Here is a 13,505-nt window from a genome sequence, read left to right on the forward strand (position 1 = left end):
GCCAGACAAACCTACAATGTATTTTGGGAGGGTGGCAATGCCACCTATTCCTGAGCTTGTCTGGCAAACCGCTAGAAGAGCGATCAGTCTATTTAATTGCAGATTAGAAGGGTCTCATCTGCTAAGTTATCTCTATGCACCTTTTGCACTTTTTCTACGCACTTTGCATTTTCGATTGAGTCACTTTATATTTGTGAATGTATTCTTGCAAGCTGATCAATTACACTTTTTGCACTTTAAGAATGGTTGGGGCCGGGAGGATTGTGTTATGATTATCGCTGCTTACGAACTTGATGGTCTAATATGATGGATCATTTAATTATGCAAAATGGATTATTCTCTAAATGATGATTTTTTGTTCTCAGGGTCGTGTTGGACCGGGAGGTATAGGGTGGAGGGGGGAAGTGACCTCGGACACTGTTGCGCTGTTTTTTTCTTGCATTGTGTATACTTAAAATGCTAATAAAAATCTAAAATAAAAAAAAAAAAGGAATTGTGAGTAGGAATAGTAGTTAAAGTGGTGATCGTGCAAAAGAGCTCCTTAGAAGAGTTTTTGCCTGTTCTATTTTTTCCGTAAAGTATTCTGGACATCTGACCTACACCACTCCACGATCTTGGAGTGACTGAATGGCTCCGAGACAGTGATCCTGAAGAAACCAGGAAATATACTAATGTCCACGGCTTCCAGCTGCTGGATCTGCTACCTATGAACTAGGCACTCACTCTCACCCTATATGCCCCGACCTGCCACTCGGGGTACTCCCCAGCCCTAATACAAGAGCGAGACGCCCGGAAATGGCAGATTGGACCACATCCAGCCTAATGACCTGGGATGCTTTATTCGTCAACTCAACGCTCTGGGAGTTTGCAACTCTTGTGGATGAGCCAATGGAAAGCGCCGTGACAAGAGAGAGAGAGAGGGTCTGCAACCACAACCAGAAAGGGAAGGGCCACAAGCCCGGAACAGAGGAACAGCAGCAATCCATCCCCAGACTACACTGCCAAGGATGGCCATACCACTGAAAGGAGTAGCAGGTCAAGGACAGATAAAAGAACCCCCAACGAAGAAGACCGGGGGGGAGCAGAAACTCTAACTACAGAGGGAAAGAGCAAAAGTAGGCCCTCACACTGGAGAGAAACCAGCTGGAGGAATGCCTGACCGTAAGAAAACGAAGAGGATACCCACAGAAGACAAGCCACCCATAGGGAGGTGACTGCAGAAACCCAAGCAGAGGGTCCTCGCAGAACGGGGAGGAAGGGCGGGTCGTGAAGGAATCTGCAGCTAGAATCGTCTCTACCAGATCCATCATTACCAAAGGTAAGTAACTTGTACATCTGATAGAGACTACTAGCCGCAGATTCCTTAACGTAGAATAGATGCACTAGCCATACCCAGAAGGGCGGAGGGCCTGCGAGAGAGCCTCCCCACCAGGAGAGACCAGGGCCCCAGTAGGGGACATGGCAAAAGAACAAGAAGGAAAAAGGGGCCAGGAGATCCTAAGCCCAACCAAGAGAGAGTGCGCACAACACCCCGCAGGGGCAGACAGCACCCAACAACCTTTAAGGAACACAAGGGTCACGTCGAACCCAGTGAGAAGAGGCAGGGCCCACTGGAAGAAACACATGCACAGAGATAGAAAAGAGCTGAAAACACCGTGGTCGCAAGCAGCAGACAAGGCCGGAACGGCGCCACCGCCAACAGCACAGGTGGAAGAAGAAAAGCACCGTTGCATGAAGCCCCAACGGAACCAGAGGCAGGGGCGCAAGGAAACACAGCAAGAGCACCACAGTGGAGCAGAACAGGCAGTCCCGCACGGGCACGCGTTGCCAGCAATAGGCAACACCATGGAACAGCGCACCCAGGAAAAGGCAGACGCCAACCAAAGGCAGAGGCCCTGGAGGACCAGGATACACCCCTAGGGTGGGGCCGAGCCAGAACACACACACACACTGACCATGAAGAAGTGGAGGAACCAGCAGAAAATAAAAGGGAGATGGAGGACGGGCCCAAGCCGGCCACCAGAACACAGAGGCCAAGGAAAGCCAAACCCTCTGGAGCAGCCGGCAGAGGACCCAGCCAAAACAGTGGACAAAGGTCCGGAACCGCCACAACACGATGCCGCAGACAGAAGGCCAGACCGGCCAAGCGGCATGGTGACAAGGAGAAGGACAGACCTAGCGCAAGCCGCTCCAAGACAATTGGCAAGAAAATCGCACCTGCGACATACCGTGACGCCACAGAGAGCAAGGAACCCGATAGGGTGACCACACCTCCCCAGCACATTACAGAGCTATGTAATAGCTACAAATACCCCACATAGGGTAGGTTACGTTCCAAGAACCATGGGAACACCTCTTAGGAAAACATTTCCGCAGCAGAGGCCACAACAAAAAGACCTGCAGAAAATACCCGCATACGGCTTATGAAGCAGCCAATAAAGAAGAGACAGAAGGCCTAATCTCAGGGCCTACCGGGCTTACCAACAGCCCAAAACCACAAGACAACAAAAGGGCCGGATCAGCAGCCAACAGCACCAAGGGTCCCACAAAAGGACCCCCAAGGCACATCAACCAGACAGAACACACAACCTGGACTATCCGTTATAGGGCCGCAGGAAAACAATGGGAGAACATCTCCCAAAACACAGACCGACAGTCAGGTCACTGAGGGGGAGGAGGAGGAGGAGGGCGAAGACCCGCAAGAAACCTCTGAATGGCAGAATCTGCAGGGTCGTGGAACAACAGAGCGCCATCAAAGGGGAGGTCAACCAGCCGTTCTCTAACGTTCTCAGGGAAAACACTATCCCGGAGCCAGGCATGGCGATGAAGGGCCACCTTAGTAGCCATGGTACGACCAAGTACCTCCGAAACGTCCAGAGCCGAGCGAAGAATAAACGGCGCCAGCTCTTGGCCATCCAACACATGGTGCTGCAGATCAATGCAGGCACCCTCCTGAGAAGCAGAAGACAGAAGGGACTACGCCGAGTCCCACAAGCAAGAGGTGGCTCTGGCTAATACACAAAGAGTGTTAAGGACCCGCAAAGCAGCACTGGAGGAGGCGAAAATGTTGCACCCCCAGGAATCCAACCAGCGGGCCTCCCGCGACAGGGAAGACAACACCGACGGCAAGGAGGGAAAGGCAGTCTGTAAAAGAGGGCCCCTGGTAAAAGGGTGGAGGGAAAGACAGACAGGATCATGCGGAGCAGGACGGTGGCAGTGCAGAAGAGACTGGGGCACCGGGTCCCCCGTGGTAGGACGCCCCCAGGTCCCCAAAAGAGAATTGTGGAGCGCAGCCTCGAAGGGAAGAAGCCTTGGTGAAGAAAATCCAGCAGATGCTCCGTAGGGAAATGGGCAGCTGGATCGCACATGCGCAAGATGCCCGCAGCCGTGGAAACAGCCCGAGCAAGGCAGCACTCACCTCCGTAGGGCCCCGCGGCGGGGAAAGCAGCTCCTCCGTGGGCAACGGCTGCAAGCTAAGGAGGCCGTTCCCCAGCCCAACCGGAGGAAGGAAAGGCCAAGCCCGAAACGGGGGGAGGGTGGACAGATAAATGGGGAACCTGAGGCACCTCCGGCGAGGATTGCAGGCGCGGAGACGGCGACGAGCCGTCCTTAGAAGACGCCAGGGAAAAAGCCACAACGCGGCAACCTGTCTACGGAGAAGATGAAACAAACAGCTGCCGAACCTCTGGGGAAGAGCGGGCGTCCAAAGACGAATCAACGACCCGACGTCGGACCGGCAATGTAGAGTCCGCCACCGGCGTCAGGTCAACGTCGACCGGCGCCGAAAGGGATGCCGGAACAACCTCCGCCACAACACGCGGCACGGGAGACTGGGGCTGGGTCGGAGCCGGGTCGGCAAAGGAACGGTGCTGAAAAGGCGTCAACTCGACCTCCAACGAGGCAGCCGCCTGCGTGGAGGGACGAGGAGGGCCCGGGGACACGCCCCGACCCCTAGCCAGCCCCTGTGGCGCCGTCCGGGCCAGCAGCCGCCAGCACCTGAGCGGCGTCACCTCAGACAAGGCCGCCGCCTGCCCAGAGTACCTAGGGGGATTCAAGGACACGCCCTGAGCCCCGGCAACCTCCCGCGACACCACTGGGACCCCCACATGGATTTGCGGCGAGGCAGAGGTGCCGTGGTCCAAAGGAGGGAACCCCAAAGGGCCACACCCCGACGGCACCACATCCTCTGAACCTGGATCCGAACCTGTCGGCGCTGGGGCCGGAGCCGCCGGCGACGCCGCAGGAATCCCCGCACGTGGCGAGGGATCGGCAGACGTCCCAGGAAGAGCCAACGAGGCCTGCAAGGCCACCGCATAGGCCTCCATCTGGGCTCTGGTTGCCCGCGGGGCCGCACCACTCGCGGAGAACCCACGCCCGACTGGGCCTCGGGGGACAAACTGCGACACTTACCAGGTGAGCAACACCCTTGTGGCCTGGGAGAAGGACGATGTCTGATACGGAGCGGCGGGTCTTGAAGATGTCCGCAGCGACGACGACGACCGGGACATGCGTGCCGAAAGGAGTTTCATCCAGCGCTCCCGCAGGGACTTCGGCTTCATTTGCTGACACGCCTCGCAGTCCATTGAGTCGTGGTGCTCCCGCAAACACCACATACAAATGGGGTGAGGATCCGTCGCCGACATCTGGCGTGTGCAAGACGAGTACGTCTTGAAGCCCGAAGGCATTCGCACACTGTACCCAAGAAAAACGCTAAGCATAAAAAGAAGGCCTGAAAACAGGCCAGGAACACGGGTCCATGTTGTAAACGGAAAAGAAGAAAACTGATGTCAGCGCGCCGGGGTGGAGCTTATGTGACCTCGCTGACGTCGGAGCGGAGTCGCGTGGTGCCGCCCCCCCGGTGGGCAGAGATGCTGGGCAAGAAAGTTTTCCGGGTCCAGTCTCACGCCTGGGGATAATTCTACGTTAAGGAATCTGCGGCTAGTAGTCTCTAGAAAGATATTATTAACACAGGGTAAAGATAAGAGGGCAATTGGGATTTGCCTAACAGAGGTGTGGGTAAGTTCCAATTCTATTAAGGACACGGAGGCGAGGATTATGCTATATTCTCTCTTCGCTTTATTATAATAAAACATCCAGCAGCCAGAGATAAAGCCATTGTCATGAACCAGAAAAAAAAATACAACTCCCTACAACCCGAGAAATACATAAGTCCATAGTCCTTTAACCATTTCGATAACAGGTCCTCATAGTACCCTGTCTGTCTCCTCTCTTCCTCTTTCTTCGCGCGAATCACGCCAATTATCACTGGTCCTGTTTTGACCCCTCAGTTCCTGGAAGGACAAAAATCAAATATCAGTGAAACGGCAAACCAAGCTGAAGACAACTCAAACAAATTGCATGAGAGACGACAGCATCGAAGCACCTTATAGAACTCAAAATATTTTACTTACTACAGTACGGGTGGGTTCGCACCATCGTGCACCCGGTGGGATAATCCTCGCCTCTGCGTCCTTAATAGAATTGGAACTTACCTACACCTCTGCAAATTTCAATTCTATGGCAGGACCGGAGGCTTCGGATTATGCTAGTTCAAAGCTTACTTACCACCAACTGGGCAACCTCCAAAACCGGTTTAAAATAAAACCTCTTGAAGGTCGAATCCGAGGACCAATCTGCCGCTCGCATCAGGTCCTCCAAACGAGCTCCCAATGTAAATGCCTTAGAGGCCATGGCTCCCCTGGCCGAATGCGCACCAAACTGTTTTGTATCAATGCTCGCTTCTTGCATGACCCAACGCACCCATCTGGCAATTGTAGGCGAAGACACAGCTTTGTGTGGCTTCCGGAGTGCAATCAAAAGTTGACGCTCGCCCGGAGGGCGAAGTTCCAGGGTCAGATCTTCATAAACCTTGAGGCAATCCACTATACACAACTTCGGGGAATCCCGAAACGCAGGGTAGGACACCGTTCGGGTGTGTGATTTGGTCCGACGTCCAATAGTAAAAACTACGCCTTCTGGCGAAAAGGTGCGTGCCGAGATATCCAGAGCCCGGACATCCGACACTCTCTTACATGAGATCAGACACAACAGTGTAGCCAATTTAGAAGATAACTCCTTCAAGGAGAGATATTTATTGGACTGCCAGGACAGAAAGAGGTTCAGCACCAAATTAACATCCCAAAGGGCCGAATACCGAGGCTCCGGTGGCAAGGACAGACGGATTCACCGCAACAGCCGGCAAACCAAAGGATGTTCACCGAGCGGTTTGCCATCCACCGGAATATGACCTGCAGAAACTGCTGATCGAATCGCGTTCACCGTGCGGTAAGCCAGGCCCTCGGTCGCCAGATTGGCCAGAAAATTTAAGACGTGAACAACATCCCTGACCACGGGATCCAGGTCCCTTCGAACACACCAACGAACCCATCGAAACCAGGCGGACCTGTAACGTTTCGTGGTACTGTCAGCCCAGGCCTTAGACAAGAGCGTCGCAGCCAATCTCGAAATGCCTGGCAGCGCACAGCGTTGCCAGAAAGGCGCCATGCCATGAGACGGAGTCGCCCCTGAGTGACCAGATGGTGCGACATCCCGTCCGGATTCCGAAGCAGATGAGGATACAGGGGGAGTAAGATTGGAAAATCCCAAGAAAGTTCCAGAAGAACCGGAAACCAGACTTGAGACCTCCAGCACGGTGTCACCATCGTTACTTCCGCCCCTTGACGGCGAATTTGGGCCGCCGACCGAGTGATCATTGAAAACGGGGGAAACGTGTAACCGTTCTCCTCCAACCAAGTCTGAAGGAAAGCGTCCGTGGCTGACCCGAAGATTGCCCGACCGTTCCAGGCCTCCATGTGGGACAACCACCACGCAATATCCTCCTTGGCCTCCTCCGAGAGGGGAATGATGTGGTCGTAAGACTTTCCTTTCCTTAAATGGAAAGCTTTGAGGCGTTGCAATGCTCGATAATGCAAGGGCCCCGGAAAGATTGCCTGAATGGACGACGAAAGAAGGCCCACAAGCCGTGCCAACTTCCGCAAGGAGATGTGAGGCTTGGAGATCGTCTGACGCAACTCGTGACAAATGTTTTCCATTTTCCGTGACGGAAGGCTCAAAGTTGCTTGCACGGAATCTATCACGAAACCCAGAAACGTTACCTTCTGGGAAGGCTGGAGAACAGACTTGTTTTCGTTTATTACAAAGCCCAAGTTCTGCAAAAGAGACACCGCCAATTGGAGCTGCGAAACGAGGGTTCGCGGACATTGAGCCATCAACAGCATATCGTCCAAGTAAACGATCATGCAAACCCCTTGGGCCCGGAGAACTTCCACCACTGGATGGAGGACCTTGGTGAAACACCATGGTGCTGAAGACAGACCGAACGGAAGGGCGGTGAATTTGTATACCTGCCCCCTCCAACAGAATTGTAGGAACCGACGATGTGGAGGATGGATGGGAATTACCAAATAGGCATCCTTTATGTCGAGGCGTACCATCCAATCGGCTGGCAGGAGGACGTCCCGTAGAAGATGGATACCCTCCATCTTGAAATGCCGGTAAACCAACCAGCCGTTAGCTGAGAAAACCGCAGGGATGGAGTGTTGATCGACAAACAGCCCCTTTGTCGAGCAACGCGGAGAGCGCTTCGATCAACTGAGCATCTTGGGCGCTGAAAGAGATCCGGTGAGGCGGAGCCTCCTGCAGGGGTTCCCCCTGAAAGTCTATGTGAAACCCGCGAATGGTTTGAAGAACCCGAGCATCTGAAGTTATTTCCGCCCAAGCATCCCGAAACCATGCCAACCGACCCCCAATGCGGATCTGATCCGCTGGAAGCACACTTACCGGAGGGAGTGGCCCCAGAGTTGGACCTGAAGTTTCCACGTCCGCGGAAGCGTTGCCCTCTTGTGGGGTAGAAGTTATTGAAGGTTGCCGAGGTGTTATACTGACCACGAGTGGAGCCTTGCCCCCTACCGGAGTTCTGTTGGTTGCCTCGGCTGAAAGAGCGGCCCCAACGTCTCCCGGCCCCGCGGAAAACCCACTGGTTGAAAACCCGCTTAATACTGGTCTGTGCCTTATCTAGTGACGTGAAGGTTGCCACAAACTTCTCCAGTTCTTTAACAAAGGGGTCTCCAAAGAGGCCACCTTGTGCCACAGCACCAGCCTCCGAGGATGCCAGGTCCCCAAGTTTTGGGTCTAGTTTTATCTGAAGTGACCGGCGGCGCTCGGTAGATAGAGCACAATTAGCATTGCCTAAGAAAACGATGGCACGCTGGGCCCAATTCGAAAGAACTTACAGGGAAATGGCCGATCCTGAGACTTTCGCCTCCTCAGCCATGTCCAGTATTCTGGTCATGGGGCCCATGGCGTCCAACAACTTATCTTGGCAGGAATGCCAAGACCGGTCGATGCCTTTCTGCGGGTCCTTGACAAATTTAGCCAAAAACGTAGCCATCTTGGGATCAAGCTCCGGCGTAAATGCGATTTTATTTTCTAACGAGGGTCTGGGGAATTCCGCCCGAAGACAACCCCGAGCCTCCTTTTCTAGTGCTTCCGGAGCCTACTGGCCACAAACCTGGCCACCTTATCCCCAGGAACCCAAGCCGCCGAACGGGGATGCATAATCTCATCCGGGTTAAGCATGTCTGCGTCCTCTGGGTTCGCAGACGCGGAGGTGGAAGGGGTGGCTGACGGGAGCCAAGGCCGTTAAGACCCCGCTTCGTCATCAGTATCCCCTAAAGTACCATCGTCGTTCGTCGCAGGCGAGGGTGGTTCTATAGGTTCCTGCGGGACATCCGCCGGTAAAGTCGGGGGAACGGAAGGTCCCGCCGAATCCCCAAAAGCGGACTTGAGGCGCTCAAAAGCAGCCACATCTTCACCCTCAATGCACTGTCTCTTAGGAGGTGGAGGTTTCTCCCCGGACTGTTTGAGAGGCTCAGCTGGGGGTTCAGGACGCTGCGCCGCTAATTTCGCACACTCCTGGGATAGGCGTTGTTCCATGGGACCCACCACCTCGTTGACTACTCTATAAATGGAGGTGTCCACCGCCTCAAAAAAATCATCATCCCAAGGGGAAAAACCCTGGACCTCCTCTTCATAATAATCAGCCTGATCAGCCATGACACTAATAACCTCCAGACACACACTGCAAGAACAAACAACCCAAGGTGATCCTCTCTCCTTAACACTAAGGAAAAATAGAGGGACGAGCCCTCCAATAGTTTTAGAGGCAGGCTGTTACTTGCAAAGATTATGGGCAACCAAGTGGTGGCAATAGGCGCAGCACAAAACCCCCTACGCGCGTGGCCCCTCAAGAGTTGACCGGGCCTGCTGCCTCCCTCGCACGTACCGCAAGATGCGTGAGATTTAGGAGGGCGCGTTCACGCGCCGAAATCAAAGCGGGTCTTCGTGCAAATGCAACGCTCAGATGAGCGTGTCAGTTTCCAAGGCCAATACAGACCCCCACCAGGGCATTTAGAATGGTATGCGGGATAAATACAACCCAGGACGGGCGTCAAGGTGAGGCAGCCGGGACAAGGCAACCGCTCGTAGCTCTCGCAGCGAAACTCCTCTGTGAAGAGCGCCGCTGCGAGAGCAACGAGAGGGCTGAGTCCCTCTAGCGGGCAATACAAGCACCGCAAGGGGCTGAAACCGCTTAAGGAGCGAAGGAAAGCGCTCCCGCGGTGAAACAAAGGAATCTGCAAAGAAAAATGCAAATCACACAAAGAATAGGAAACGCATGTGAAAAGCCCACACAAAAAATACCAAAAGCCACTGATAACAAAGATAATATATAGGAGCACTTAACTGGCTGCGAAGCAGCGCAGAAAGAGGAAGAGAGGAGACAGACAGGGGACTATGAGGACCTGTTATCGAAATGGTGGAAGGACTATGGACTTATGTATCTCCCGGGTTGTAGGGAGTTGTAGTTTTATTTTCTGGTTCATGACAATGGCTTTATCTCTGGCTGCTGGATGTTTTGTTATAATAAAGCGAAGAGAGAATATAGCATAATCCGAAGCCTCCGGTCCTGCCATAGAAACACTATGTTGTATAACTTCTTGAGACCAGCCAAGCTATCCCTCTTAGCACCACTCAGAGAATACTGGGATGCGGCACTATCAACCACACTAACTGACAAATAGTGGGCGCAGTCCATAGGGTTCCCTAAAATAATTTCTACAAATGACAGAATTAAATATACTCAATTTAATTACCTCCACCCCACATACCTTGCTCCAAACAGGCTGGCACAAATGTACAAGAACTCCCCAGATATATGCCCCTGCTGCTACGACCCCAAAGCCAAGTTTATACATGTGGTGTGGGAATGCCCTCAGGTAACAGCATATTGGAATGAGGTGGCCACTACACTCTCCGAGGCCACAGCTACAACGATTGTAGCACATGGTCTTCACTTTCTGCTGGGCATAACCAAGCACAACATGACGTAAAACCATCAACACATTTCTAGACCTACCACTAGGTCGAGCCAAATGCAGGCTGGCTATGTGCCAGAAGTCGAACTCAGCACCACAAATACACCCATGGATTACCAACCTCCGCGGGGCACTAGTGGTGGAAAATGAGTTGGTACACAGCAATACTTTCAACTACCCCACTGTTACCAAAACTGCCAGACTGGCAAACGTATCTAACACTAATAGAATCAAAACTGCACCGGGCTCCATCCGAACCAGGGTCTAAATAGAATCAATTCAACATCCAATGGTAGTTGACCCCCCCCCCCCTCCTCCTTCTGATGATTGCACTCTTGCCGGCTGCATACCGCTTCCCCTCTCTTCACCTCCCCCTTACCAACCTCCCCCATAACCAGGACGAATGCATAGCACAGTCATATCTGTACATCCATGCGGTCAGGCCATCACCTAATTCCCCCCGCAAGCAAACATAATTAGTCCGGAACCCACAATCTACAAATTGTTAAAAAACACTAAAATAAATATGATATCACGAATAGCCTCATCGGTCCACCAAGACGCTTCATCTGGTACATGACAGAAGTGTTAAAATGTATGATAATAGTGTTATATGGAACTACAGTAATCCGTAGGGACATCGCTAACAGCTTTATATCTGTGTCAAGTGCAGTAGTTGTTACATTTTAATATAGGGTCATAAAATAATATGTATAATGCCCATTGTCCTTGAGGCTGAGTAAACTAAAGTCAATATCAATAAACATTATTTAAAATTTTAATTTTTTTTTTTTAAAAACTTAAAAATTGTCCACCTCAAACCCGAGCAAACAGGTGGATGGGGAGCATGCGCCATTATATTCAGATAATTTATCCTTAAAATCACTGAATATAGCATTTTAGCAAGAATTCCACGTCAAACAAGGAAGAAAATGTAAAAATACGTGAATTTTAGAAAAATCCAAAGGTTGAGAATGGCATTTTTTATTGACTTTCTCAGGAAGACAGCACTTCAACGAAGGTGAACAATCCCTAAATTAACTCTTGGTGGCAAGTATGTTCTAACACCCATCAAGAAGCAAATTCTTCAATGAAGACTTTAAGGTACTCTTTGCCAGTGACCTTTTCATCTCAATTAAAGGATAGCGTTTAATGAAGGTGTAAATGCTTTAATCATCTCGTCAACACCAGCATTTTTCGCCTTTGGTCTCTAACATGTTATTCCTAAGAGATCTTGGGAACTGATATCTTACTTACTTGTCTCTGAGAACCACTCCTTCAACGCAAGCCCCAAACAAGACCACATTACTCAGATCTGCAGCATCAGATGATCAAGGAAAAATCATTGGATACGAGCATAGTTTACAGCTGGTCAGAAACCCCCACCTCTATACCCACTCACCACAAACAAATTAAATGGAATGCACATACTTCCAGGGAAGAACGCAGTATCTCTGAATGACAGGATTTTTTTCCCACTACAAATGAGATCTCTCCACTGGATACTGAAAGGCCAAGAAGATTCACACACTTTACAAAGTTTCCATTATAGGTAAGGCTCCCTGTTGAACAAGTTACTTACCTTCGGTAACGATATATCTGTAAGAAACATAGGTTAGTTATAGATTCCTTACCTTGGAATTACCCCCAGGCGTCGGACTGCATCCAGAAGGTTTTGTGTCAGGAGTACCCCTGCGCGTCGGAAGGTGGCGTTGGTGGACTCTGCGTTCGTCGTTGGCGTTGTGGTCCCTGAGATGACGTTGCGGTAGCTACTTAGACGCCGCCCTTGTGTGCTGAAGTCAGTTCTGTACACGACTTTCCACGCCAGAAGCGCAGAGCCATGGAAGACACTGACCACTGGTGTACAAAACTAGGGCCCTGAAAGGAAGTCCTTAACCCTAGAAGTAAGTTCACAGAACGGGTAGGATGGGTGGGGCGATAAGGAAACTATAACTAACCTATGTTTCTTACAGATGTATCGTTTCTGAAGGTAAGTAACTTGTTTATCTGAAAGAAACAGTAAGTTATAGATTCCTTACCTTAGAATAGATACCCCAGCAAAACCAACACCGGAGATGGGTCTGCAAACTAAGTTTACACCAGAAAGTCCTGGAGAACAGAACAACTAAAGAAGCAGTCTCTCTGGACTTGGCAGTCCAGGCAGTAGTGTTTGGTGAACATGTGCAGTGATGCCCACGTAGCTGCCTGACAGATGCCATGATGGGGGACTCCCCGTCCCAAAACAGTGGTACCCGCCGTCCCCCTGGTGGAATGGGCATGCAGTCCCACCGGAGGCTCCTTCTTTGCCAAAGAATAGCAAGCTTTGATGCACAGAACCACCCACCTGGAGATGGTCCATTTGTGCATGGCCCGACCCGTCTTATCGCCAACGTAAACAACAAAAGCTAGTCGTCCACCCGGAATTATTTGGTGCGATCTGTAGGAGAGTAGGGTCTGCTTTCTATGTTCACCCCCACTTTTTGCTTTTGCTTCACTGGTTTTCGACTTAGATGTGGCTGTGGGCCTGCTAATCAGACCCACAGCCCAGCTGTTCTCTCTCTAGATTCATACTATGTACTTTAGGTGCATAACCCAATTGGTAAGGATCACCTTTTAGGGCCCTGTACAGTGTACCTTAGGTACCCAGGGTATAGGTGTACCCTAGGCCTACCAGGGGCTGCAGCATGTATTATGCCACCCCTGGCTGGCCTTCCATTATGACACAACTGGCTGATCACTCAGCTGGGGCAAGGTCGTGTAATCACCCCTTGCTTAGGTGTAGTATTCCTATACCTACCTTATATATAGACACATGGGTAACCTATCAGTCACTCCTATGGCAGGCCTTAACAATCCTGAAGGCAAAGTGCTTGGTAACATGTGAGATGGTGCTCTAGCATGAGCTGAGCCTGTCTGCAGTTTTCAGAACCATGTCCTTATAGCTGTTCTATGATATCGCCTACCATATACTCTTAAAGTGCCTTATAATCCTCACGGTTATGGTAACTATGGTTTGGCTTTATCAAAACATGTCGTGTAAGGTGTCTAACACTTTGGAATACTACCCCCACACCATTTCTGGCGATGAGGATAGTATTCCTCTCTTCTAGA

At 51.4% G+C, this 13,505-nt stretch overlaps 1 protein-coding gene across 2 annotated transcripts in view; it reads right to left on the reverse strand.

Annotated features, from left to right (window-relative positions):
- Positions 1-13,505, reverse strand: part of LOC146869314 (solute carrier family 12 member 6-like) — an 818,593-nt gene that overhangs the window by 424,987 nt on the left and 380,101 nt on the right. For both annotated transcript variants that reach the window (XM_085648043.1, XM_085647962.1), the window contains one exon: positions 11,652-11,709. In XM_085648043.1, coding sequence (XP_085504169.1) covers positions 11,652-11,709 — 58 coding nt within the window. The remainder of the gene's footprint in view (positions 1-11,651; positions 11,710-13,505) is intronic.

This window comes from Triturus cristatus, chromosome 1_1 (assembly GCF_964204655.1).
Source record: "Triturus cristatus chromosome 1_1, aTriCri1.1, whole genome shotgun sequence".
Taxonomy (NCBI): Eukaryota; Metazoa; Chordata; class Amphibia; order Caudata; family Salamandridae; genus Triturus; species Triturus cristatus.